Below are 25,964 nucleotides of genomic sequence, written 5' to 3'. Positions count from 1 at the left end.
TTGTCCGGTGATTGAAGTTCAGACACATCACGTGGGTCTTGTCATGTCTGCGATATGAGTATTGTGGAAACGATGATAAACACAAACCAACCTAGATCCTAGCAGAGAGAGAGAGAGAGAGAGAGAGAGAGAGAGAGAGAGAGAAATGGGGTTTAACGTCCACTCGACAAAAACTAGGTCATTTTGGGACTAACATATGGTTTATTTTTTTTTCAATAATTCGCTTGCGCGTAGGCGTCTTTAGCAGTGGGGGGAAACCGAAGGACCCGGAGAAAACCCACGAGGTTTGACAGGTCACGTGATTGTTGGTGAGATTGTAGGGTAGGATTAGGGTAAGTGTTACGGGTGGGTCAAGGGTTAGGGTTAGTGTTGGGATTAGCGCTAGCTCTATTTCTATCTCGTGACCTTTGACCAAACTTGAAGTTGGCCTTATGAAGTAGATCTAACCGGGGTTTGTTTGTGTGGTGCTGCAATCATTACGCACTAGTCTAATGCCCGTATTTTGCCTAATGTCCAATAGCAAAAACAAATATCTTCCTTTTCTTGGGCTTTGATATTTCCGAAAAATGCCACACAGAGGCTTGAAAGTTATTGGGTTTCGTTGTTTACTTGAATTTGGCTTTATGAAATGGAAACCGATTCTACCACACTTGTGATTGATGCCGCGAGAGAGGGGTCATTTCGAGAATAACAATTAAATGTACTCAGGACTATATGGAAGGTACAAGTCATCAATAATTGTATTCAGGACAAGTCATCAATAAATGTACTCAGGACTATATGGAAGGTACAAGTCATCAATAAATTTACTCAGGACTTTATGGAATGTACAAGTCACCAATAATTGTACCCGGGCCTTTATGGAATGTACAAGTCATCAACAAATGTACCTCAAGACTTTATGGAATGTACAAGTCTGTTTTTGTTACATTCCACATCTGTTTAAAATAAATATCCATTCAGTTGCGGACTGGGTCTGAAAATATTGGTTGCCAGGAGACAAAGGGGGCCCACCCACCAATACAATTATACCATTTAATTTTTAAAATTAATAAATTAAATTTTCCAAAAATATGTCGGTGGAAACAAAAAGCTGTAATTAGAATTCTATTTATATTTTTGATAATTTATATTTTAAATATATTATCTAATGTCTAAAGAGGCCCTCTTGCCATTGGGCAAGCTGGCAAACTGGACAGTCCGTCACCGTATCCATTTGTATTTAACCTTGTTGCATTCTTTACCAGAGGTGCTGCTACATTATAATCAGACATCGGTGTAGCCACCTAAGTTATTATTTACGTTTGATACAGACATTAATACAACTACCTGTGATATTTTGTACTGGTCTTGCATCGAACATTTAAAATATCATAATTTGTAATGGTGAATATTACGATTGCCATTAGGAATGAACATTGCTCCCGCCTGTTTCAAATTTTCATGGATCTGATATGGCCAAGCTGAAGGGTTTTGTTTATTTTGCATTGCACACATGATCATTGATCGCGTACAACCGGGGAATCGAAACAACGCCAGTTGACTCAAAGACGCGCAAATCATTCGATCAATCAACACCCGCATTTATCCACGGAGCCACGTTTAGATTTAAAAGAAGATATAGTCGGCAAGTTTCTGGTAGTAAGACCAATTATATTCCATTGGCTAAGCTTTGATCAATGATCCCTCAACTCAAGTGATACATTTTAATAAGGATTGATACATGTATACACCTTAATAGCAGACATATTGCCTCACAGTTTCTGATTGCATAACAGTATCGGGTAATCTCCTAGACCTCGCGGGGATCACGTGGCTAAGTGGGTAAGACGCTGGCTCGCTAGCCTGGAGGTCGGATGTACGATCCCTGTATTGGCCGAGAAAGTTCATCCAGATTTTCCGGCGTGGTTCCCCCTTGTCAGTAATGCAGGACGGAGGGCCTGACAAGGACAGCTGTCTAGTCCTTCGGATGATACGAAAACCCGAGGTCCCGTGTGTACATTGGAATGCACGCAAAAGATCCCTTGGTAGTTGGAATTCGATATAAGAGTAGGCGTTAGTGCCGCTGCCCGGGCAAAATTACCCTCATAGCACACTGTATGGCGTATGTCCGTCTTCATTAGCCCAGAATAGGAGCAGAACAGTAGGACGTTAAACCCTATTTCATTTCATTTCCTAGACCTCGCACCAAACTTGACACTGTCTCAGTCCCGGACCACCATCTGCTCAAATTCGTGGACGTGCCCCTGTGAATAATTAACCCATCATTCCAGAATCGTGATTACTTGCTTGAACGGATACTATACTCTTCAAAGAAAAGTAGGGGATATTGAAATGCAAATACCTATGCAGGTTGTGATATGATAAATAGTCATGGACACTTGACATGCTTTGAAAGTATGTTCACGGATGAAGAACTTATCGCCCCAACAGAACCACTGAGTTGCACATGCGACACGCAATAGCGCCATACACGTGGGAGGGGTTCATTGTCAGATTTGACACTTCAAGGAAGGGTTGATGAAAACTGCCACGTGCTGGTTTGTCCTATCCATGTTTGCTTTCCTATCGGTTCTTGCATAAGATTTACTGTTTAGCGTAACTTTGCTTTAGTGTGTTACGTCTAATTTGATCGGGAGACGTGTTCGTCGACGTCAACGTCAACCGACAACACTGCAAGAATTGGCCGTTGCACTGCAAAAGGAGTGGGTCAGATTGCCCCAAATTGTGATTGGACGGTTGATTAGGAGCATACCACGACGAATTGCTGAATGTCTGAGGATTGGTGGAGCAATTACTCATTATTAAGACAAAATCAAAAACGTCCATTTTCACTTTTGGCAATTGGCCTGTTATTAACATACACTGATTACCTCTAATAAAAACAGCGGTGCATTTCCGCAGTTTTGTATTGTTTCTGAATATCCCCTACTTTTTGAGTATAAATATTAATCCATATAGTCTAAGAAATACAGAACAAAGCTCCGCATATTTGTACAGACCAATGATAATGTACATTTGTAGAGCGCCAAATCCATCCAAACGCTTGCTCAAAGCGCAATGGGGCAATAGTTGAACAGAGAGTCAAATTCCCATAGCATTCCAGAAATAAGGGAGTCTTCAGCTGAGATTTAAAAGTAGCCATAGTTTCGCCGTTTCGGATTTTAAGAGGTAAATCATTCCACAATTTAGGACCAACTACACTAAAACTTCTGTCACCAAAATGTTTCAGTTTTGACAATGGAACGACAGGAGTGTTCTGGTTGATACAGTGTTAGTAGTTCTGATAAATAGCTGGGTACAAGATTTCGTAGACACTGGTATGTGAGGCACAGGACCTTAAAGTTGATGCGAGCTGGAATTGGGAGCCGATGTAAGGATTTTAAAATAGGTGTTATGTGAGATGATGTTTTGGTTCGTGATATTTTCTTTAGCTATTTTATTTTCTCCCTCCTTTAACCCATCATACAAGGACAGCTGTCTAGTCATTCGGATGATACGAAAAACCGAGGTGCCGTGTACACATTGGCGTGCACGTAAAAGATCCCTTGACAGTTGGAATTCGATAAAAGAGTAGGCCGTATTGCCGCTGTCCGGGCAAAATGTCCCTCATAGCATACTGTATGGCGTATGCCCGTCTTCATTAGCCAAGTTAGGAGCAAAACAGTAGGACGTTAAACCCCATTTCATTTCATTTCATAACAATTAGCGAATGGAATTAACATGATCTGTCTACCAGAAACTTGCCGACAATATCTTCTTTTAAATCTAAAAGTCTCGCCATTGATAAATCTATTCCCTCAACGTACTGATCAAATTCTCCAGGGGGGGGGGGGGTGGATGGCTGAATGGTTAGCGTGCGCGCGCTGTATCATAAAGTCTGTCATTGAGTCGGCTGGCGTGGTTTCGAATCCCCGGTTGTACGTGACAAGGAGTAGGGTCACCTGTCCAACCTCGTGGCTTTTCTCCGGGTCCTCTGGTTTCCTCCCACTGCTAAAGACTATGCGCAAGCGAATTAGTGAAATAAAATCAAACCATATGTTAGTCCCGAAATGACCTAGTTTGTGTCGAGTGGACGTTAAACCCCATTTCTCTCTCTCTCTCTTTCTCTCTCTCTCTCTCTCAAATTCTCCATCCTAGCTCGGGGTTGGATGACCGAATTGTTAGCGCGTCATTGAGTCAACTGTCATGGTGTCGATTCACTGGTTGTACGTGACAAGGAGTAGGGTTTTCTCTCCGGGTCCTCCGGTTTCTTCCCACTGTTAAAGACTTCTACGCGCAATAAAATTAATCCATTTGTTAGTCCAGAAATGACCTAGTTTGTGTCGAGTGGATTTTATCCATCTCTCTCTCTCTCTCTCTCTCTCTCTCTCTCTCTCTTATATCGAATTCCAACTGTCAAGGGATCGTTTAGGTGCACGCCAATGTGTACACGGCACCCCAATATTCCATCCAATCGGAACGACTAGACACTTGTTCTTGCCAGGTAGCAGAACTTTCTCTGCCAACAACAGTTTTTTTTCCCTAGCTGAAGTGGGCGTGACCTGATAGACTAAGCCTACATCTTATCAGTAAGATTGTACTTCGGTTAATTATATGGTACTCCTAAATGGTGTCTACTCTTTTTGATTCATGTTTTATGACGTTTCAGTTCTGAAAGGAACTATTGTAGTGTGACGCAGTACCGAAGTGCACACAATTTGCGATGACGTCCTCTACACAACATTCGCGGGGATTTCAGAAAGCATAGCGATGCGTGTTTGGAAACTTATAAATTCTATATTCCATGCACATGTACAAACCACGATGTCGTGTCGTTATACACAGTGCGTGATGATGTCACTATTTGCCTAGAGGAGAAAAGCTAAAAATAACGACCGAGAATTTACGAGCTACGATGAAAGAGAGATAGATATCGTAAATATCCAAAAAGGTGAGATACGCAGGAAATGCCTTTTATTTCGTTCTGTTAATTATCCTTCATTAGCAGTCTACCATCACTAGACTTCGGCAAAACCACAAAGACTATGGTAATCTGTCGTTTGATTGAACAACGGCCCTCGTCGATTGATCAAAGCACATGTTAAATGTCAGCGTATGTAATTATTGATATGAAAGAGATGGGTTTGTTGTTTAAACTGATAGACATCACCTGGTAAATAATAAATACAGAAAATGCGAAACATTTTACCATTCCTTATCTCCTGATTATGCCAATTAAAAGCATGCCCACGCCCATTAAATGTCGCACATGATGAGAATGTTATCGAAGTGCAGGATCTCCCCAGTGTGATCTTGATATTTGAGGGCAAGATCTGTGGATAAATATTTCAGACAATGGATTATTGGATATTGTGTAACAGTTGACTTGTTTTAATTGCGACTTAAAAATGGCTAGACTCTGATTGGGGTCCAAAGTAAAATTGTTGATTTAATTGAATTTTAGATGTTGGTTTGGGGAACAATCTGACGTCTTTTAAATGTTACGTCCATACATAATACCATAAAACGATTGTGTGTTCCAATGTCAACACAGTCGGCTAAATATGGACTTCAATTAGTAAACATGTTGACTTCCGGTTTGTCTGTACACACATAATTTAATTGTATAGAAGTTGTTCGATCACTATCAGAAATAACACATCACATTAGATCAACACATTCAATACTTTTTTTTGACCTATATGCTTCCTGGGCTGCACTAACTAGTTCAGTGAGTGAAGACGGTGGCTCGCTAACTAGGAGGTCGCACGGTTGGTTCCGGTGCTTCCTGGGCTGGGCTAACTAGTTCAGAGAGTAAGACGGTGGTCGCGCGTTGGGTTTGGGTGCTTCCGGGATTTGATTAACTGGTTCAGTGAGTAAGACGGTGCTTCGCTAACTAGGAGGTCGGGCGTTTCGTTCCGGTACTTCTGGGATTTGACTAACTAGTGGCTCGCTAACCAGGGCGACCTTCGGTTATAGTTTTTTCACGACTAGCGGTCGGAACTAAAAACCGAACGCGGATGGTCCGGACTATCGTCTGTTCAAAGACGGCTGCCCCCAGGAACATTGTGATGTCATTTCACTCTGCTTTAGACCTAGAGCATAACCCTAAAAAAAAACCTTAAGCTCAAGGAAGGTCTATAATCTCTCCATGGAGGATAATGAATCGCTGTGTTATATAGTTTAATAAACAAATAATACTTTCATGAAGTTAAATTTGCGCGACTCAAATTAATTTTAGAGACGACAAAATTCCTTGTAATTTGACTTTACTTTTTGCATAGCGCAAGTATTGAAATTGTGCGTAATTTTTAGACTTACATAGATTCAGACATAACATACGAGACAAAAAATATCTGATCAAATAGGTAGCAACCATTTAAAATTCATTCAAGCTTTCCTAAAATCATATACTTAACAAAAATAGATTCTTTTTAAATATTCTACACTTTGGTTTCATCGACACCGCCATCTTGGAACTACTCCGACCATGCCACAATAGCATGGTTTAGTATTTTCGGACTATGGTCCGGACTAAATGAAATTCGGATTCAGTTAGTTCGACCATAGTCAAGGAATCACGATAACCGAAGGTTTCCCTGGAGATCGCGCGGTTGGCCTCTCCGGTGGTGGTTAAGAAGGTTCCTCGCAATCTACAGGCGTTGTTTTAACTTGTCAGTGGTACAGAACAGGGTACCTATGATGGACATTGTCTAGTCTTTCGAATACCAAAAACCAAGGCCCGGTGTACATAGGCACGTGCACTTAAAGGGGCCCTTACCAGTTGGAATTCGAAATAAGTTCACCCTGTCGCTTTAAATTAAAGATATGCATAGTTCACGGGGCACAGAGCCTATACAGCACATTGGACGTTTTGGACTGGACCCATTCACTAATTTCATGTCAGATCAATAAAGAATAATAAACTGCAATAGCTTTTTAAAGAATAGGTATTCCTATTTAAAACGTCGCTCAGTAATATACAATTGCCTTTTAAGGAATAGATATTCTTATTTGAAACGTCGCTCAGAAAGAAAAAGTAATTGTTTTGTTTTTTTAAGAATCTTATTCGAAACGTCGCTCGTAATTGTTTTGTTTTTTTAAGAATCTTATTCGAAACGTCGCTCAGAAAGAAAAAGTAATTGTTTTTTGTTTTTTAAGAATCCTATTTGAAACGTCGCTCAGTAATAAACAATAATTGTTTTTTTTGGTTTTTTTAAGAATCCTATTGCTTTTTATTGTGTTAAAGAATACTATTTGCAACGTTGCTCAATAATAAACAATTTCCTGATATATAAATAATATAATCTGATATATTATTAAATAAAATCTGATATATTATTAAATAAAATCTGATATATTATTAAATAAAATCTGATATATTATTAAATAAATTAATCTGACATCATTTTTAAATAATTAATCTGATATTTTGAAAATGATCTGATAAATTGTTTTTAAATTTGAAAATGATATTTTGAAAATTGAAAATTTGAAAATGATATTTTGAAAATTGAAAATTTGAAAATGATATTTTGAAAATTTGAAAATAATCTGAATTATTTTGAAATTTTGAAAATAATCTGATACATTTTGAAAATAATCTGGACATATTTTGAAAATTTAATAAATAATCTGACATATTTTGAAAATTTGAAAATAATATGATATATGTTGGAAATTTGAAATAATATTTGAAATTTGTTTATTTAAACTGCAAGTCATTAATAATATTTCAACAAATCTAAAATGAAAAATGCATCAGAAGCGGCGATCGAAATAACTGTTCTTAAAATACAGATGTGACGTCACCCTTTGATGTTGGCGTACCATTATTTCAAATAATCGTACGGGCAACTTGCCAATAGTACTTTATTCAAACCAGTGAGATATTGGACTAATAAAAGCTCGTGCGGAGTGTCAGTATTTTAAGATGTTTAATGGTCTCGAGCTTACGACATTGCGTAATATATTGTAAAAACATTCGGGCCTAACGCCCCTCATGTTGTTACAATATATTACTTAATGTCTCGCTCTCGACCATTAAACAATACATAGTGCACCTCCACCTAAAACAAAATGGAAATAGGATGTGACGTACTCGTATAAAGAACATGGCCGCCCCCACCCGTTACCTAGTTGTGCTACCTACATTCGAATCAACCCACATTTAAATTAATCGAACTGAAACTAACCATTACATATTGAATATAAACGATGAAAACACGCTGACTCTTCAAATGAAAATAATACATTTTATTATGTTCATATGAAAATAATTTCACCGAAAGCCTTTAATCTATCAGTCGACAGAGTCCAATTACCCAAACTATTTATGTGCCTTGTTATAAATAAAAAAAATGAAGGTGAGCGTGCTTATATTTCATTATTCAATATACGTGGAAAATTCTAAAAAAAAATATTGTTTATTATAAAAGGACGTTGGCACGTGGATTTTCTTAATACATAGTTTAAAAAAAAATGTCGGATTGTATATCGTAGAAGCTTCCATGATTTTAAGCCGCTGATCAAGGTTTCATCAATTTTGAATATCCGGCAAATTATAATATTGTGAAGGTTCAGTCCCGAAAATCTGAATCCAAAGCAGTTACAAAGATAAGATGAATTTCGCAATATTCGTCAATTTCTATAGACGATAACAGCGTTAGTTAAAATCGTTGGATGGGCCTATATTTTCCTATATTGTTTTGTGGGGCTGATGGTGAGGGGATGGTAGTGGTGGGGTGGGGGTGGGGGTCTTTTCCTTAATTAAATATTAGACAATCAATTTATATATATTAATTTGGTGCGTGGATTAAATCGGCTAAACTGTAAATGGCGACCAGGAACATTGGATTGGGCGTCTGGTAATTTGGTCTTGTATATACATAAGGACATTGTATATTAGATTATGGTGAAATGAAATGAAATGAAATGAAATGGGGTTTAACGTCCTACTGTTCTGCTCCTATACTGGGCTAATGAAGACGGGCATACACCATACAGTGTGCTATGCGGGAAAGTTTGCCCGGGCAGCGGCACTATCGCCTACTCTTATATCGAATTCCAACTGCCAAGGGATCTTTTACGTGCATTCCAATATATATTAATAATTGATAGTTTTTAAGGTAGACTATTAACTTTTGCTAAACAATCTGATTAAAACACATATCCTATTTCGTTTCGTTTTTTATAGTTCAAAATTTCGTTTTACTTTCTGGTTGATGTGAGGGATTAGCCAATAAAACGGTCTGTTAAGCTAGTTGATTAATCAAATTTCTGACGTCATAGGCCCAAAAACCATTCATATGACCCCTGACGCGACGTCCCATTACAACTGGACATATCTTCATGCATTAGAGACCATGGAAAGGATAAAAAAAAGAAATGAAATATAGATCTGTATTTTAATCAGATTGGGTTAAAGTCTCCATTTGAAAAGGCTTCCAATATTTTCTAGGTGAGACTGGTGGATAATCACGCCACAATACCAAGAAATAAAGCAATAATGTTCATCTTGAAAATTGTGTTAATTTATTTGAAAGCATATAATACACAACAATATAACTACATGTAATGGATGAGCATTTTTACCGGCTGTAGTCTCAAAATCAAAGACTCCGAAATGTGTTTGATCATCAGGAAACATATTCCAGTATTTAAAGTTCTATTGGCGGCCAATATTCCAGTAACTCCTATTGGCGGCCAATATTCCAGTAACCCCTATTGGCGGCCAATATTCCAGTAACTCCTATTGGCGGCCAATATTCCAGTATTTAATTTTAAGTCCCCTTTTGTTCTCTTGATAGCCGCTTACACCTTTTTGTACTGATGTTAAATTATTCATTGTTTGTTTGGTTTTCTTTAATTTAAGCCTAGAATTGTATTAACACACTGTAATTTATTTACGTACTTCGTCCAAATCGTGGTGCGGGAACAGCACGTTCTTTGCCTTCCGTATTTTTAATTTGGTTTTCGATAAATCGGCCGAATCGTGGTAACGCAACTGCTCGCTGAATAGAATTGGATTGAAGTTCATCAGGGTAGTGGGCTGATCTCCTGAAGCGACCTCCACGCGGTGCTGGTCGAGGACGTCTATATCCATCTACGGCTTCTGCGATTAAGGAGTCTACCGGAAGTGCAGATTCCCGTTTTTCTTCATCTCCCACGGTATCCCCGAGAATTTTTTTATCCAAATAATTTTGCCATTCAAGATCTTTTCCGTATCTTGGCAATGGAACCTGGCGCGAATTGAAGTTCTTTTCCTGATCATACAGAGCTGATTTCAGAGCATCCAATACATCATCCTGAGACATCATAGGCTGCGTCCGTTTTCCCAGCCTCAGCATTTGAAGGCCACGACCTAAACGTAACATACTCCAGCCCCCTCTTCGTACCCTGCTAAGTTCATTATTTGAAGATTTGTCACAAATAACACGGGAAAGACCTGAAGAAATAAAGAAAAGGGATGTTGATATTAATAAAAGAGAAAATTTATTGATAAAGTGTTCAAATGTACAAAATATTTAAACAGTAAAAGCAGTCAATTCAACTATAAAGACGGGCATGCACTACGTAATGTAATATAAGGGAAATTTTACACGAACAGCGGTATTTCCGCTTACTTTTCTTCTAAAATAATTCCCCAACGCTCATAATCAAATACGAACCAGAAGTATAGAAAAACAAATTTGAGTTTTTTTCTGGGGGTGGGGGTGGGGTGATTGTTTTGGTGTTTGTATAAGTAATTTCGGTCGTTTGGTTTCTGAAGATGGATATTACTTTGTATAGAGAGAGGTTTAACGTCCACTCGACACAAACTAGGTCATTTCGGGACTAACATATGGTTCAGTTTTATTTTAATAATTCGCTTGCGCGTAGGGGTCTTTAGCAGTGGGAGGAAACCGGAGGACCCAGAGAAAACCCATGAGGTTGGACAGACGACCCTACTCCTTGTCACGTACAACTGCGGAATCTGTGTATACCAAATTCAACTAAATATCTCCGCCATCTTTGGGTGCGGAAGAATAATTATAGTTATATAAGAGAAATTACACGGGGTTGGAGAGAGAGAGAGAGAGAGAGAGAGAGAGAGAGAGAGAAATGGGGTTTAACGTCCACTCGACACAAACTAGGTCATTTCGGGACTAACATATGGTTTAATTTTATTTCAATAATTCGCTTGCGTGTAGGGGTCTTTAGCATGGGGAGGAAACCGGAGGACCCAGAGAAACACGTGGTTGGACAGGTAACCCTACTTCTTGTCACCTACAAGGTTGGAATTGATACCTCGCCCACGTGACTAAAACAGAGACAATATGATCTAAACCATTCGCACCCCATTCTACCCCTTCTCATGTAGCCAAGCCCTGTCACACATTCGCTTTCTTACTGTAAAGGGGCATTAGGTAAGATTAGATAATGGCAAGAGAATATGCTGAAAATTAGGTAAGATTAGATCAAGAGCTGACAGTTCGTTCTTGCTATAATAATTAACAAATAGATAACATCAACAGATTATGCTAAAAATTTCAGTAAAATTGCTTCACTCTGAACCTACATGTAGATATCAGCGATTCAATTTTAGGCTAGCCTCGATCGTCATTACTACCGTTGGTACGATAATAAACAAAGTCTCGATTATCCATATTTACGGTTATTTCATTCACCAAAAAGCGTTTTCAAATCCACAAAACATAGCAGGCATCTGTTTGCACAGAGAGTTGATTATGGTCTTGGTGAATTAATAATAATTTAGATGACATTTAAGGCCTAAAGAAAGACCTGGCCCCGTGTTCACAAAGCATTCTCAGACTTAAGTTAAGAATTTATTCAAAATTATTTGCCTTATTTTAACCAAAATATCGCCTTTTATAAAACATTTGTTGTTTTCATGTATCAAATACATCAATAAGAAACTTTGTGCAAAGTTTTGTGATTCTGGATCAAAGATATTACTCATAAACAGTGATTGAAAGTTGAGTAAATTCATAAATTAAGTCTGAGAATGCTTAGTGAACCCGGGGCCTGGAATAGGCTGATTTAGCTCTTGCATGATGCATGTTTAAGAACTCTTGCTCTAGGATTTTACTGTTCTATCCACCGGCAGACCGATACCCTTATAAATATGTTTCTCCACGAATTATGTCTTTGCGAAAATGAAATGAAATGAAATGGGGTTTAAAGTCCTACTGTTCTGTTCCATGACTTTGCGAAAGTATGATATCTGTAATAACCTACAACACATTTAATTGTTAAAGGGGAATTATGGAAGATTAGATAAAGAGCTGGCAGTTCTTACTATAATAGTTAAAAACTAGATGATGTAAAGGGAATATTCTGACAATTTCCGTCAAATTGCTCCACTCTGAACCGAGATATTAGCGTTTGAATTTTAATATTATGTTACACCGCTCACGACACGTAGCTACGAACAGCCACAACCCGGTCATCTGCCAATATTGGTCATTGAATTATCTGTAATAATTATCTAATGCCATTCACATCTACTTAAGATTCTCAGACATGAACAAAAGCATTATATTAGTTGGTGTTAATTGATACGACATAAAAAAAAATAATTAAATACAGATGTATTGTTTGCAGGTCTAAAATAAATATTTGCACATAATCTGAAGTTGTTTGAATAATGTTTTTAGCAACGGGTTGGTAGAAGTAGATAAGAAGCCATTAATTACGTGTAATAAACGGAACCACGTGATACAAGATATGTCTATATTTGGTTATGGTCTAAGCAAAAAAGAAAAAAAATGGTTGATATTGATTTCCGCACGATGATCACGTCTTGGTTGATTTATTTTTATAGAAAGCTCAAAGATAGATGCATTATGTAAAAACTAAGTCTGCCTATTGCGCGTCTGTTAAAGGGACAATAACACTCTTGCTGGCTTGAAAGCTCCAGAAAATAAATAATATCTCTATCTAAGTACTAGATGTTTAAGTGTCCTACCTGTTATGTAAATTATCCATTACATCCTATTTTACTTGTCCAGAGGGTGCGAAAATATTTTTAAATCGAAGTTTCATTTGAAAAGGTTTACGTTAGACGTTTCAAACCATTATGTTGAATTTTTCAAATTTTTTAAATAAGGTGTGTTAAGATGAAATTTGTATCATCAATTAATTGAAATATTCTAAAATAGTACAATTTGTTGACCAGAATAAAGATTGGGACATATTATTCAGTCACAGCAAGAGTGGTATTGAGCCTTTAAATGTTATATGACAAGCCTATACTCTTGCACGTAGGGGTCTTTAGCAGTGGGAGGAAACTGGAGGACCCGGAGAAAACCCACGAGATTGAACAGGCAACCCTATGTACAACCGCAGAATCGACATCACGCCAGTTGACTCAATGACAGACATTATGATTCAACGCAAACGCGCTAACCATTCGGCCACCCCCCCCCCCCCGATAATCTTTAAGAATCTCGTCGGATGGCCGAGATTTCAATGGATTAGACCACGATCTATATTTAATAATGGATACCCTAGATTTAGTATCGATTGACAGATATCGTTGCTATGACAATAAACATTCTACGCTACATCATCAAACAGCGATAACATCGCCTAAAATAAAGGGGGATGTTGGATGGCCGAATGGTTATCACGTGCGTACTTTATCATAAGACCTGTCATTGAGTCAACTGGTGGGGTTTCGAATCCTCGGTTGTACGTGACAAGGAGTAGGGTCGCCTGTCCAACCTCGTGGGTTTTCTCCGGGTCCTCCGGTTTCCTCCCACTGCTAAAGACGCCTACGCGCAAGCGAATTATTGAAATAAAATTAAACCATATGTTAGTCCCGAAATGACCTAGTTTGTGTCGAGTGGACGTTAAACCCAATCTCTCTCTCTCTCCCTCTCTCTCTCTCTCTCTCTCTCTCTTTTAGAATAAAGTAATTTGAATGAAATTTTCAACATATTCATTTTGCATTATCTATTTTGGAACTATTATAGCAATCCTACATAATGCATCTGTAATAGCTAGAGTCGGGCGCAGATTGATTGAAATAGCTAATGCTCGGTTCCCACTGTCGTGCGATATGCTACGATAGAGTCCACGATCTGGTACGTGAAGATACATTTCGATACAATCAACACGATTGCCACGACTGACCTCAATATATGATAAAACCTGATAGGATCACCACGATTAATCCACGATTAAAACCAAGATTTCAATCGTAGCGCGAATCGTGATAGCGTGAACCTACCATAAGGGGGTCTTTGTGTTATCGTACAGAAAAGTTGCAAACGAAGAGCATTGTCTTTTAGAATGAGAGAGAGAGAGAGAGAGAGAGAGAGAGAGAGAGAGAAATGGGGTTTAACGTCCACTCGACACAGACTAGGTCATTTCGGGACTAACATATGGTTTAATTTTATTTCAATAATTCGCTTGCGCGTAGGGGTCTTTAGCAGTGGGAGGAAACCGGAGGACCCGGAGAAAACCCACTCTTTGTCACGTACAACCGGGGATTCGAAACCACGCCAGTTGACTCAATGACGGGCCTTACAAAACAGCACGCTATTCATTCGGCCATCCAACCCCCCTTTTAGAATGTGGCCTTTATAGTGATTTTAGAAATGTTTTATTTATTTTTATAAAAGTTTTTGTCTTATGTTTGTTTTACTATATTTCTGTTTTATATAATGTATTTATCGTCTCATAATTCGTAATGGAAGTCATTTTGAGAATATGGTGCATTTATAACTGGTAAAACGTTATAAATAAACTTCTACTACTACTACTATTAGGGTCGATGGGGGGGCGGGGGTAACGCGTTTGATCAAAAGGTCTGTCATGGAGTCAAATGGCGTGGTTTCGATTCTATGCTTGTACGTGACAAGGAGTAGGGTCGCCTGTCCAACCTCGTGGGTTTCGTCCCACTGCTAAAGTTCCTAATGGGCTAGCGAATTATTGAAATAAAATTGAACCATACGTTAGTCGCGCCCCAAATTACCTAGTTTGCGTCGAGTGAACGTTAACCCCAGACAAAGACGATTTAATATATTCTCTTTTGTACTATATGGAGTTTCAAACTGAAGATGACTTGAAATCAACGATAACCTTTTGTTCTATATTTTACCTTTTATTTTATGCATCATCCTTTTTTAATTTTTAATATGCCAGTGTACAGAAATGTTAGACCGCGTTATAAAAATAAAGTTATTATTGTTATTATCAATATTATTATAACCTAATGTAAACTTCAAATAGCGATATCTCAAGTTACGATTACTGGTTTGGCAAACAATTGTTTTATCAAGAGCATTACTTTGTAAAAATGGCCGTGGTACAGAACGGAGGGGCCTGACAAGGACAGCTGTCTAGTCGTTCGGATGGGACGATAAACCGAGGCCCCGTGTACACATTGGCGTTGTACGTAAAAGACTTCTTGGCAGTTGGAATTCGATATAAGAGTAGGCCATAGTGCCGCTGCCCGGGCAACATTTCCCTCTTAGCACACTGTATGGTGTATGCCCGTCTTCATTAGCCCAGGTTAGGAGCAGAAAAGTAGGACGTTAAATCAAATTTCATTTCATTTCGGTGAAAATTGTAAAGAACCCAAACTGAGTATTTAATGGAATATATATAATTTAATCGAACGATTAGACCCTCGAACTCATGAATACTAGTCGTACTCAGCTTTTTTCGCTAGAGTAAACATTTTAGAACCGTTAACACCCTGTTGAATTCTCTAGGCGCCAAAACTTAAATGGAAAATCTCCCTCATAACACGAAATTGCAATAAAGAAATCCTTCGACATCATTGTCAATCCAAGAGGGATCGTGAAATCGCGGACTACTTAATGCTGTGAATTTGTATATGTAAATAAAGCGAGGAATACTATCGGCGGGGTGATTAATACTCAAGCTTTGTTGGGCGTGAATGTGAATATTGTGTGAATTACGGGACGATTAGATATGGAGATTAATAAATCCTTTATTATACAAGTGTAAATACACCATGATATATAGCTTTGTTGATCTTGTAAAAACAAGCCGTAATTTTCACCAGAATAGAAAAAAATTAACGCGCACTTGTTAGATTCTAAAATAGACTGGTCGCCACACTCATCCCGATCAATTCTTTATAAGCTTATTGGACACCTCGACGATCACAGATAGTACGACACACGAGCATTTAATTAAAGATGCATTATTCAAGAGCTAAATCAGCCTATTACAGGGAGAGTGGGGGGGGGGGGTTCAAATGTTATATAGATTATTATTATGCAGGACGGAGGGCCTGACAAGAACAGCTGTCTAGTAGTTCGGATGGGATGAAAAATCGAGGTCCCATGTATACATTGGCGTGCAAGTAAAAGATCCCTTGACAGTTGGAATTCGATATACGAGTAGGTCGTAGTGCCACTGTCCGGACAAAATTTCCCTCATAGCACACTGTATGGCTATGTCCGTCTTCATTAGCCCAGTTCGGAGCAGAACAGTAGGACGTTAAACCCCATTTCATTTCATTTCATTTATTTAGACATATATGTACACGACAAGCCTGTATTCAGCCCTCTAGACCATCGGATGGTGGAGATTTAAACGGAATAAAATAAGGTCGCCATTTAATGATTTAATTTAAAAATAGGGAGTCTCGATTAACAAGTAACGTTGCCGTGATAATAAGCAATCTGTCAAAACTCAAAACAGTGATACATCGCTCAGAACGAAGTAATTTGAATAAAATCTTCAAAATATTAATTTTAAATTATCTATTTTCGAACTATTATAGCAGGAACGACCAAATCTTTATCTAAATCTTAAATAATGTATCTTTAACCCGATTCCAGTTTCCTTATTGGTTTGGTCAAACCAAACCAGTATAAACTGTACATGACTGGTTGAAATTTGAATTTACTTTGAAGGTTTTCAGCCAATCAAATAGTTGCAACGCCTTCGTCTCGGTTAATGGCCACGTATCCAGTTACCCGACTCGACGAGATGTATCAAATGTGATCGCCATTCGATGGATAATAATAATTTGCGAAATAAAATGAAATTCAAAAGAAACGAGTAAGTCTATTAACCGTTTACTTTTAAGGGATCTCAGAGAGATTTCTTTTTTTTTCTTTTTTATTATTACCTAACCCTACATTCCTGAAGCAATGGCCCGCTAAATCCCTGTCGAGAAATCGATACACTTGAACTCGAAACTTGAGTTTTTGACAGAGTATCTATTTTTATCGCCTAATTAAATCTTAGCTGAGTTCCATTGATGGAAGAGGTAGTTGGATTAGGCATAATTAAACGAAACACTGCGAAGAGTATGACTATATAAAGCCTATTCCGCTGTAGATTGTTTATGTTCATGGAGGATTCTGCGGATTCTACTGAAGCTTCCCATATATACCTTATGGGAGAGAGAGAGGGAGAGAGAGAGAGAGAGAGAGAGAAACTAGGTCATTTCGGGTTAAGATATGGTTCAATTTTATTTCAATAATTCGCTTGCGCGTAGGGGTCTTCAGCTGTGGGAGGAAACCGAAGGACCCGGAGAAAACCCACGAGCTCGGTCAGGCGATCCAACTCCTTGTCACGTACAACCGGGGAAACCACGCCTGTGAAAGACTCAATGAAAGACCTTATGATACAACGCGATCACGCTAACCATTCGGCCATCCAAGCCCCCTGTTCAGAATGGATTTTAGGGGTCTCTTTTAAAGCTTCGGATAATGTGGTCGTTATTACTCCTACTCTTACTTGTCTTGGCGAAATTTACTGGATAATCAACCATTGCGCATGGGCAATGGAACTTTCTTAGCTAATTCTGACAAAAGACCCAGACCCTCCGTACATTGAAGACTAGGTGGTTCTGGGTGATTGAGACTACATAATGTGGTTTATAATACTCCGCCTGTATATACTTTATGGGAGCTATGTGGCTGATTTACAGGAAGTCCGGTATTCACTAAACGTGTAGGTCGAGAACGTCCATAGGCGGATTTTCAGCCTTCGTTCCCCCTTTTCAGTGGTTTTAGGTTGGAGGGCCTGGCAATGGCAGCGTCTAGTCGTTGGGATGGGACGAATAACCGAGCGCCACTGTCTGGGAAACATTACCATCATTGGTGTAACCCGTCATTATTAGCTCAGTTGATACAGTAGGACTCATAAAACCCATTTCATTTCTCATGATGTTTGTCGAAATTAAGAACATTTGGCATGAACAAACTGCAACTGACCGAACTTCCGAAAGTGCCATTTGACACAAGCATCTATCGTTGATTGAATACTGTCTACCTGTAAGAATACATGTGTACTGTCTACTGGTAGGAAGCTACCATTGCTTGAATATTGTCTGCCATTAGGAAGCGACCATAGCTTGAATACTGTCTACCAATAGGAAGCTACAATAGCTTGAATACTGTCAACCAGTAGGAAGCTACCGTATCTTGAATATTGTCTACCAGTAGGGAGCTACCATATCTTGAATACTGTCAACCGATAGGAATCTATCGTCGTTTGAATACTATGGTGCGCATGTTTTAGCATCAAATCAAATAAAACATCGCCAAGGGCAACAGGCGACTAATATATCACACCGTTATCTAGGGATTAACGAATGCGTTATAGATAACGGTTAGTTTTTACAATTATCACACGTGCATTGTGAACTAGACATGTTAATGGCACTCCGATTAACACGTGTCATATTGCAGATATTACACAGTCTTCCTGTTAACGTCATCACTTAGTTATTATACAATTTATTTTATTAAGGCGAGCCATTAAAGTGAATATGGCACTGGTGGAATACATTCCGGCACTGGTAAGCTGGCACCGTTGACGAATGGAGCTAGGCCTTTTATTAACAAGGGTCATTATTATAAACTAATGTTTAGTATATATAGACAGTTGTTAGAAATTATACAGTTGTCATTAATTAGCAGGTGTGTAACAAGCTGTAAAAGATGTCACTACTGGTGTAAAACCGTGACGGTTTTTAACACCCATAGTGGTGTATATCATTCAACAGTCACAGTTTTAACCCCCTAGTGACAAAACATCTACTTAATGACTACTGCCTGATTACTAACAATTTTAACTAACTAATACACATTATGTATATAAACTGACGACTTTGATCTATTAGTGTCGTATATTTTCATTTATAACTGTTATTTGCTTCTGAATCAACGATATCAACATTAGAGTGAGATCAATTATGGTGCTCGTCGAGAAAGTTCCTTGGGTCTTCCTAGCGTTGATTGACCTTCTCAATAGTGGAGAAAGAAAAACGCCCGACAAGGACAAAGTGTCTAGACGGGTTGATGACACACAAACCGAAGTGTACCCGTTAGCGTGCACGTAGAAGAACTCTTGACGGTTGGAATTCCTCATAAAACGTTTTAATTATCCCAGTAGGATGTTAAAGCCCATTCCAATGCATTTTTAAATTTTTATTTAGAAACAGTAGATTGAAACGCCAAAGAGTAGCTAAAGTTTACATCCACACCAAGATGAGAGAGAGAAATGGGGTTTAACGTCCACTCGACACAAACTAGGTCATTTCGGGACTAACACATGGTTCGATTTTTTATTTCAATAATTCGCTTGCCCTAGCAGTGGGAGGAAAGCGGAGGACCCGGGGAAAACCCACGAGGTTGGACAGGCGACCCTACCCTACTCCTTGTCACGTACAATCGGGAATCGAACCACGCCAGTTGACTCAATGACAGAACTTACGATACAGCACGCATGTGCTAACCATTTGCCCCCCCCCCCCCCAACTAGATAAAGAACAAATAGTTTGAAAATAAATAAGAGTTTGAACTATATTTTAAACAAATTATGTCAGATAAAGATATATTATATACTCATTAATCTGATTAAAACACAGATCCTATTTCGTTCCGTTTTTTAAAGTTCAAAATTTCGTTTTACTTGTCTTTACTACACTAGGACCTGGAAGAGTTATTATATAACCCGCATTCTTGATGGTGTGAGGAATTAGCCAATGAAACGGTCTATTACGACGAGCTTTTGGCGTGCGGTGCACGGAACTGTGGGTAATCCACTTGAAACGTCAACGCTGATTGATTATTCAATGTCTAACGTCATAAGGTCAAAAGCCGCTCGTATAACCTCTGACGCGACATTCCAGTACAACCGATCAGATCTTTATGTAGTGAAAGCCATCGAAAGTATAAAAATCGAAACGAAATATAGATCTGTATTTTAATTAGATATTTTGCCCGGGCAATACGGTCTACTCTTATATCGAATTCCAACTGCCAAGGGGACTTTACGTGCACGCCAATGTATACACGGGACCTCGGTTTTTTGTTTCATCCGAATAACTAGACAGCTGTCCTTGTCCTGCAACACTGACAAGGGGAAACCACGTCTGAAAATCCCAATGAAACTCCTCGACGAATGCAGCGATCGAATAGGCGACCCCCAGGCTAGCCAGCCAGCGTCTTACTCACTTAACCACTGTGGCTCTGTGTTCGCGTGTTCCTTATTGCTAGTCTTTATTGAATAAAATGGGTTTATGGAAATAATCCGTGAGATGGTAATCAAATATAATTAAACACCTTCTAATATGAGATATTCTTGGATTTTTATTGATGGTTTTTGACTCAACTCTCAAGGCTCAATATAAAAACATGACTGAACTCATTTGTTTACAGAACACTATTAATTTATGTTACCATGGCAAAAAAGTATAATTATGGATACTTAAGAGAGAGAAATGGGGTTTAACGTCCACTCCACACGAACTAGGTCATTTCGGGACCAACTTATGGTTCAATTTATTTCAATAATTCGCTTGTGCGCAGGCGTCTTTAGCAGAGGGAGGAAACCGCAGGACCCGGAGAAAACCGTAGGCGACCCTACTCCTTGTCACGTACAGCCGGGGAATCGAAACCACGTCAGTTGACTCAATGACAAATCTTAATATTGTTTAGAAAAAAAAAAATGACAAATCTTAATGGGTGTCTCCGGCGTCAGGGGTGCAGGAAGGGGGGCCTGGCAGGGGACGACGTATTGTCGTTCGGGTGGAACCAAAAACGGTGTACACATTGGCGTGCACATAAAAGATCCCTTAACAGCTGGAATACGGTTAAGAGTAATACCCTCATAGCACACTATATGGCGTGAGAACGCCTTCATTAGCCCAGTCGGTGCAGAGCAGTTAAGACCCACGGTGGCTAAGTGGGTAAGACGCTGACTCACTAGCCTGGAGATCGCGGGTTCGATCCCTACATTGGTCGAGAAAGTACATCGGGATTTTCCGAAGTGGTTTACCCCTATCAGTGGTGCAGGACGGAGGGCCTGACAAAGACAGCTGTCTAGTCGTTCGGACGGGACGAAAAACCGAGGTCATGTGTACACTTTAGCGTGCACGTAAAAGATCCCTTGGCTGTTGGAATTCGATATAAGAGTAGGCAATAGTGCCGCTGCCCGGGCATAATATCCCTCATAGCACACTGTATAGTGTATGCCCATCTTCATTATCCCAGTCGGAGCAGAGCAGTAGGACGTTAAACCCCATTTTATTTCATTGTAGAACAGAAAAGTAGAAAGTTAAGCCCTATTCTATTTCATCTCATTTCATTTCCAGTTTCCTTTGACGACCGTTTATTGGCATTTATTTCTTTTTTTAAAAAAATCCATCAAATAATGACGTAGAAATCAGCCATCATTGGATAGCATTCAGTTATTTTTTAACGAATTCCTCATCAGAAGAAAATTGCTTTTTAATGTATTTTTATTTAGATAGTTGTCTTTGTTTATAAATAGATCGAACAGGCCTCATCAAACACAATGGGGAACAAACAGAAAGGTCGAAACACATTTTTAAAATGATAATAACGTGTTTTACCAAATCACATATTGCCTAAGAGATGTTCTCCGTGTTTATTTTCAGAAAAACACGACGTAGAAGTGTATCAGTTCTTTTTGATGTGTCAACTGTTTAAAGAGTCGAGTTTTGATTTTTTTTAAGTCATCGCCCCCATCACGCAAGACTTTGTCATAATGTGTCACTAATTACAAATCAATTAATGTTAGTAATTATCAAAGGTAATTATTGTTTATTGTCGATAGCATTGTTAAATAATCGATCTCTTGGCGGAATTTTGAGCGAAACGGAATTAATTCCCCAATTTAACAAAATTAGCCGAGGCTGATCGCAATTCTCTTGAGCGAATAATAACTATATAAAAATTCATAAAACAAGGGCGGTTTCACAAAATTTTAACTAAGATGAAATCCAGATTTCAGTAATTTGATTGGATATTATTAGATTAATTTTAGTGCGTAGCCAATCTACTAAAATTTGGATTTTATCTTTAGTTAAAGGAGCTAAATCGCTAACATTTGGGACCTAGAAATTGACACAAGTGGGTCGCAACTCATATAATACTGTAATATGAATGTATATAAACTGATATACATTCAATGGTTTCCGTTTTTACTCTAATTTCAAATCAGTTATGTTCCGCGAAATAAGCCAGCAGTCTCAATCGAATGCAAATTTCTAGCGCCTGGTTATTCCAGTCTACATACGCCGTTTGGTTTGGTGCAATATGTCTAGCCTCGTTCCTCAAGTCTCTTGCTAGAACTGGGGCTGAAACGCATTATGGTACACGATTCGTGTACCGATGGTAAAATGTTTATTTTGTCTTAAGTATTGGATATCAGAAGCCCATCTTTTTCCGGTAAGATCACAGCATCAATGTTGATTTAAATTGACAAATAATTTGTGTTTTCAATGTTGAAGATTTTGGATGATATTGAGTTAGAGACTTAGCTACTTTAAGATTTCGAGAAACAGGATCCTGGGCAGTAATCTAACAACAATGAATGTTAACAATTGGAGAGAGAGAGAGAGAGAGAGAGAGAGAGAGAGAGGGGGGATATGTCCACTCGACACAAACTAGGCCATTTCGGGACTAACATTTTATTTTAATAATTCGCTGTCGCGTATTGGTCTTTAGCAGTGGGAGGAAACCGAAGGACTCTGGGAATGAAAACACGCCAGTTGACTCAATGACTGGAAATGATTTAAAGATATAATGACAAAAGAGAGAGAGAGAGAAATGGGGTTTAACGTCCACTCGACACAAACTAGGTCATTTCGGGACTAACATATGGTTTAATTACTTACACAATTCGCTTGCGCGTAGGGGTCTTTAGCAGTGAGAAGAAACCGGAGGACCCAGAGAAAACCCACGAGGTTGGACAGACGACCCTACTCCTTGTCACGTACAACTGCGGAATCTGTGTATACCAAATTCAACTAAATATCTCAACTAAATATTACGTAATTAGTGTCAAGTGGAAGTTAAACCCCATTTCCCTTTCTCTCTTTCCTTTCCAGCCCCTCTGACGTGCACAATTGACAGGCGGAAGCCAGATTGGAAAACACCGATGAACAAGGGATCGAATCCCTGACATCATTGTGAATCATCTGGAAACCGTCTTCTCAACTTGCCAATTACCAAAAAAAATATACAAGGTTCAAACTTACCTAAATTTAAAAAGAAAACAAGTCCAACTGCTAAAAAGTTTGATAAAACAATCATGGCTTCTGAGAACGAGAGGTAAATTATATCTACAAGTACTATTTTGTTCACGTCCCTTCTCGCTGCCTCGCGTTCTGTTTGTGAATTCTAGATCCAGCCTCAAGCTTTTAAAACCACGTGAAACAAAACAATCTCCCACCGAATCTTTCAAATTATCGCCAATTGTTTATAATCATACCTCTAAACCTTCAAGCTTCCACCACTATTTCCGGTCCACGTGAAGTCTTCCCGTGATTGGGTAAACTACCCACGCGTAGGGATATTAGGTAACGCCTGCTGCAGCGGAAACGAGGCTATTAGTTTATCTATTACAAATGGTGCCGATATTCAATTACATTAGTATAGTTTATAGCTTTGTACATTACATTATCACATCAACAGACGCACAAGTCAGCGAGACCATTGATTATCTTACAGTATTCTACCATCTGCGGATGGTAAAAATAGAGCATTAATTCATTATTAACAAGTAAATATACGAAGGCCTAGCTCCATTACGTAAGTCGATTTGATCGAAATATTTGTAATTAGTTCTGATTATTCCATTACAGGGTAGATCATCGTTCGTTCCATACCACAGATCATCAATTTCATTTTCATTAAAATTTGTTAAGTTAATTATTTGGGCCGAGGTGTGTGTGTGTGGGGGGGGGGGTCTAATGGTTTAATGCGTGCGCGTGACATCCCAGAGTCTGTCATTGAGTCAAGTGGCAAGGTTTCGATCCCCCTTTTGAACGTGGCAAGGAGTAGGATAGCTTGTCCAACCGCGTGGGTTTTCTCCAGGTCCCTCGGTTTCCTCCCACTGCTAAAGACCCCTACGCACAAGCAAATTATAATTGAAATAAAATCTCGAACCATGTGTTAGTCCCTAAATGTGCTAGTTTGTGTCGAGTGGACGTTGGAGCCCATTTCTCTCCCCCCCCCCCTTCCGCCGCACCGTCTCTCTCTCTCTCTCTCTCGTGAAATATATTCGGACTAAATCTAAAAGATATGACCCAAAATTTAGAGATGGTGCTGACTTGTTTATTTGTTTGAAGCGAATGCCGATGGTTCGAAATGCACCATTCCACATATCTTTGTAAATACAGAATGAAATTGGACTGAAAATATTCCTTTTTAGAGATTCAACTTTCACAGTGAAGCTTGTAATAGCAAGTATAATAATAATAATAATAATAATAATATCGTCATTTATAAAGCGCGTTAATACTGAAGAAAACATTTTCTAAGGGGGACGGCATCACACACAAATAACTACAAAAGGCAAATCAACGGACAAGACACAATTTACAGACATCACAAACAACAAACGTACACCTCCGATTAAAGTAGCTAAGGTCTCTAACTCAATATCATCAAAAATCTTTGACATTGAAAACACGAATTTTAGACGCTGGCTCGCTAGCCTGGAGGTCGGGTGTTCGATCCCTGCATTGGCCGAGAAAGTTCATTCAGATTTTCCGGCGTGGTTTCCCCTTGTCAGTGATGTAGGACGGAGGGCCTAACAAGGACATCTGTCTAGTCGTTCGGATGTGACGAAAAACCGAGGTCCCGTGTACACATTGGCGTGCACGTAAAAGATCCCTTGGCAGTTGGAATTCGATATAAGAGTAGGCCGTAGTGCCGCTGCCCGGGCAAAATTTTCCTCATAGCACACTGTATGGCGTATGCCCGTCTTCATTAGCCCAGTTTAGGAGCAGAACAGTAGGACGTTAAACCCCATTTCATTTCATTTCATTTCATTTGTCAATTCAATTCAACATTGGTCTTGTGATCGTACGGAGAAAAGAGAGAGAGAGAAATGGGGTTTAACGTCCACTCGACACAAACTAGGTCATTTCGGGACTAACATATGGTTCAATTTTATTTCCATAATGCGGTTGCGCGTAGCTGTCTTTAGCAGTGGGAGGAAACCGGAGGACCCGGAGAAAACCCACGCGGTTGGACAGGCGACCCTTATCCTTGTCACGTACAACCGGGGATTCGAAACTACGCCAGTTGACTCAATGACAGGCCTTATCATACAGCGCGCACGTGCTAACCATTCGGTCACCCCAACCCCTGATAAAGGAAATTTGTACATAAAGATGCTGTCTTAGAGAATGAAATGTTAATACAAAGAAGATGGCGTACATTTTTAGCCTAGAATAGTTGTTCGGGTGGGACGAAAAACCGAGGACCCATGCTCACATTGGTGTGTACGCAAAAGAACCCTTGACAGTTGGAAATCGATAGAATAGTAGGTCGTAGCGTCGTTGTCCGGGCAAAAGTCCCCCCCCCCGATCCAATAGCACACTACATTGCGCATGTCTGTACGTCACAAGGAGTAGAGTCGCCTGTATAACCTCATGGGTTTTCTCCGGTTCCCTCCTACTGATAAAGACCCCTACGCATAAGCGAATTATTGAAATAAATTCA

At 39.1% G+C, this 25,964-nt stretch overlaps 1 protein-coding gene across 1 annotated transcript; it reads right to left on the bottom strand.

The window, feature by feature from the left end:
• Positions 1–9,493: 9,493 nt before the first annotated feature.
• Positions 9,494–23,690, bottom strand: LOC126825531 (myomodulin neuropeptides 2). The gene is made up of 2 exons (XM_050555186.2): positions 23,492–23,690; positions 9,494–10,429 (listed from the first exon to the last, which is right to left on the bottom strand). The coding sequence occupies exons 1-2, from the start codon at positions 23,544–23,546 to the stop codon at positions 9,888–9,890; spliced, it is 597 nt and encodes a 198-aa protein (XP_050411143.1). The 5' UTR covers positions 23,547–23,690; the 3' UTR covers positions 9,494–9,887.
• Between the last annotated feature and the right edge of the window lie 2,274 nt (positions 23,691–25,964).

The sequence above is a fragment of the Patella vulgata genome, chromosome 6, assembly GCF_932274485.2.
Source record: "Patella vulgata chromosome 6, xgPatVulg1.2, whole genome shotgun sequence".
Lineage (NCBI taxonomy): Eukaryota > Metazoa > Mollusca > Gastropoda > Patellidae > Patella > Patella vulgata.
This window is presented reverse-complemented; position numbering and strand designations above follow the sequence as displayed.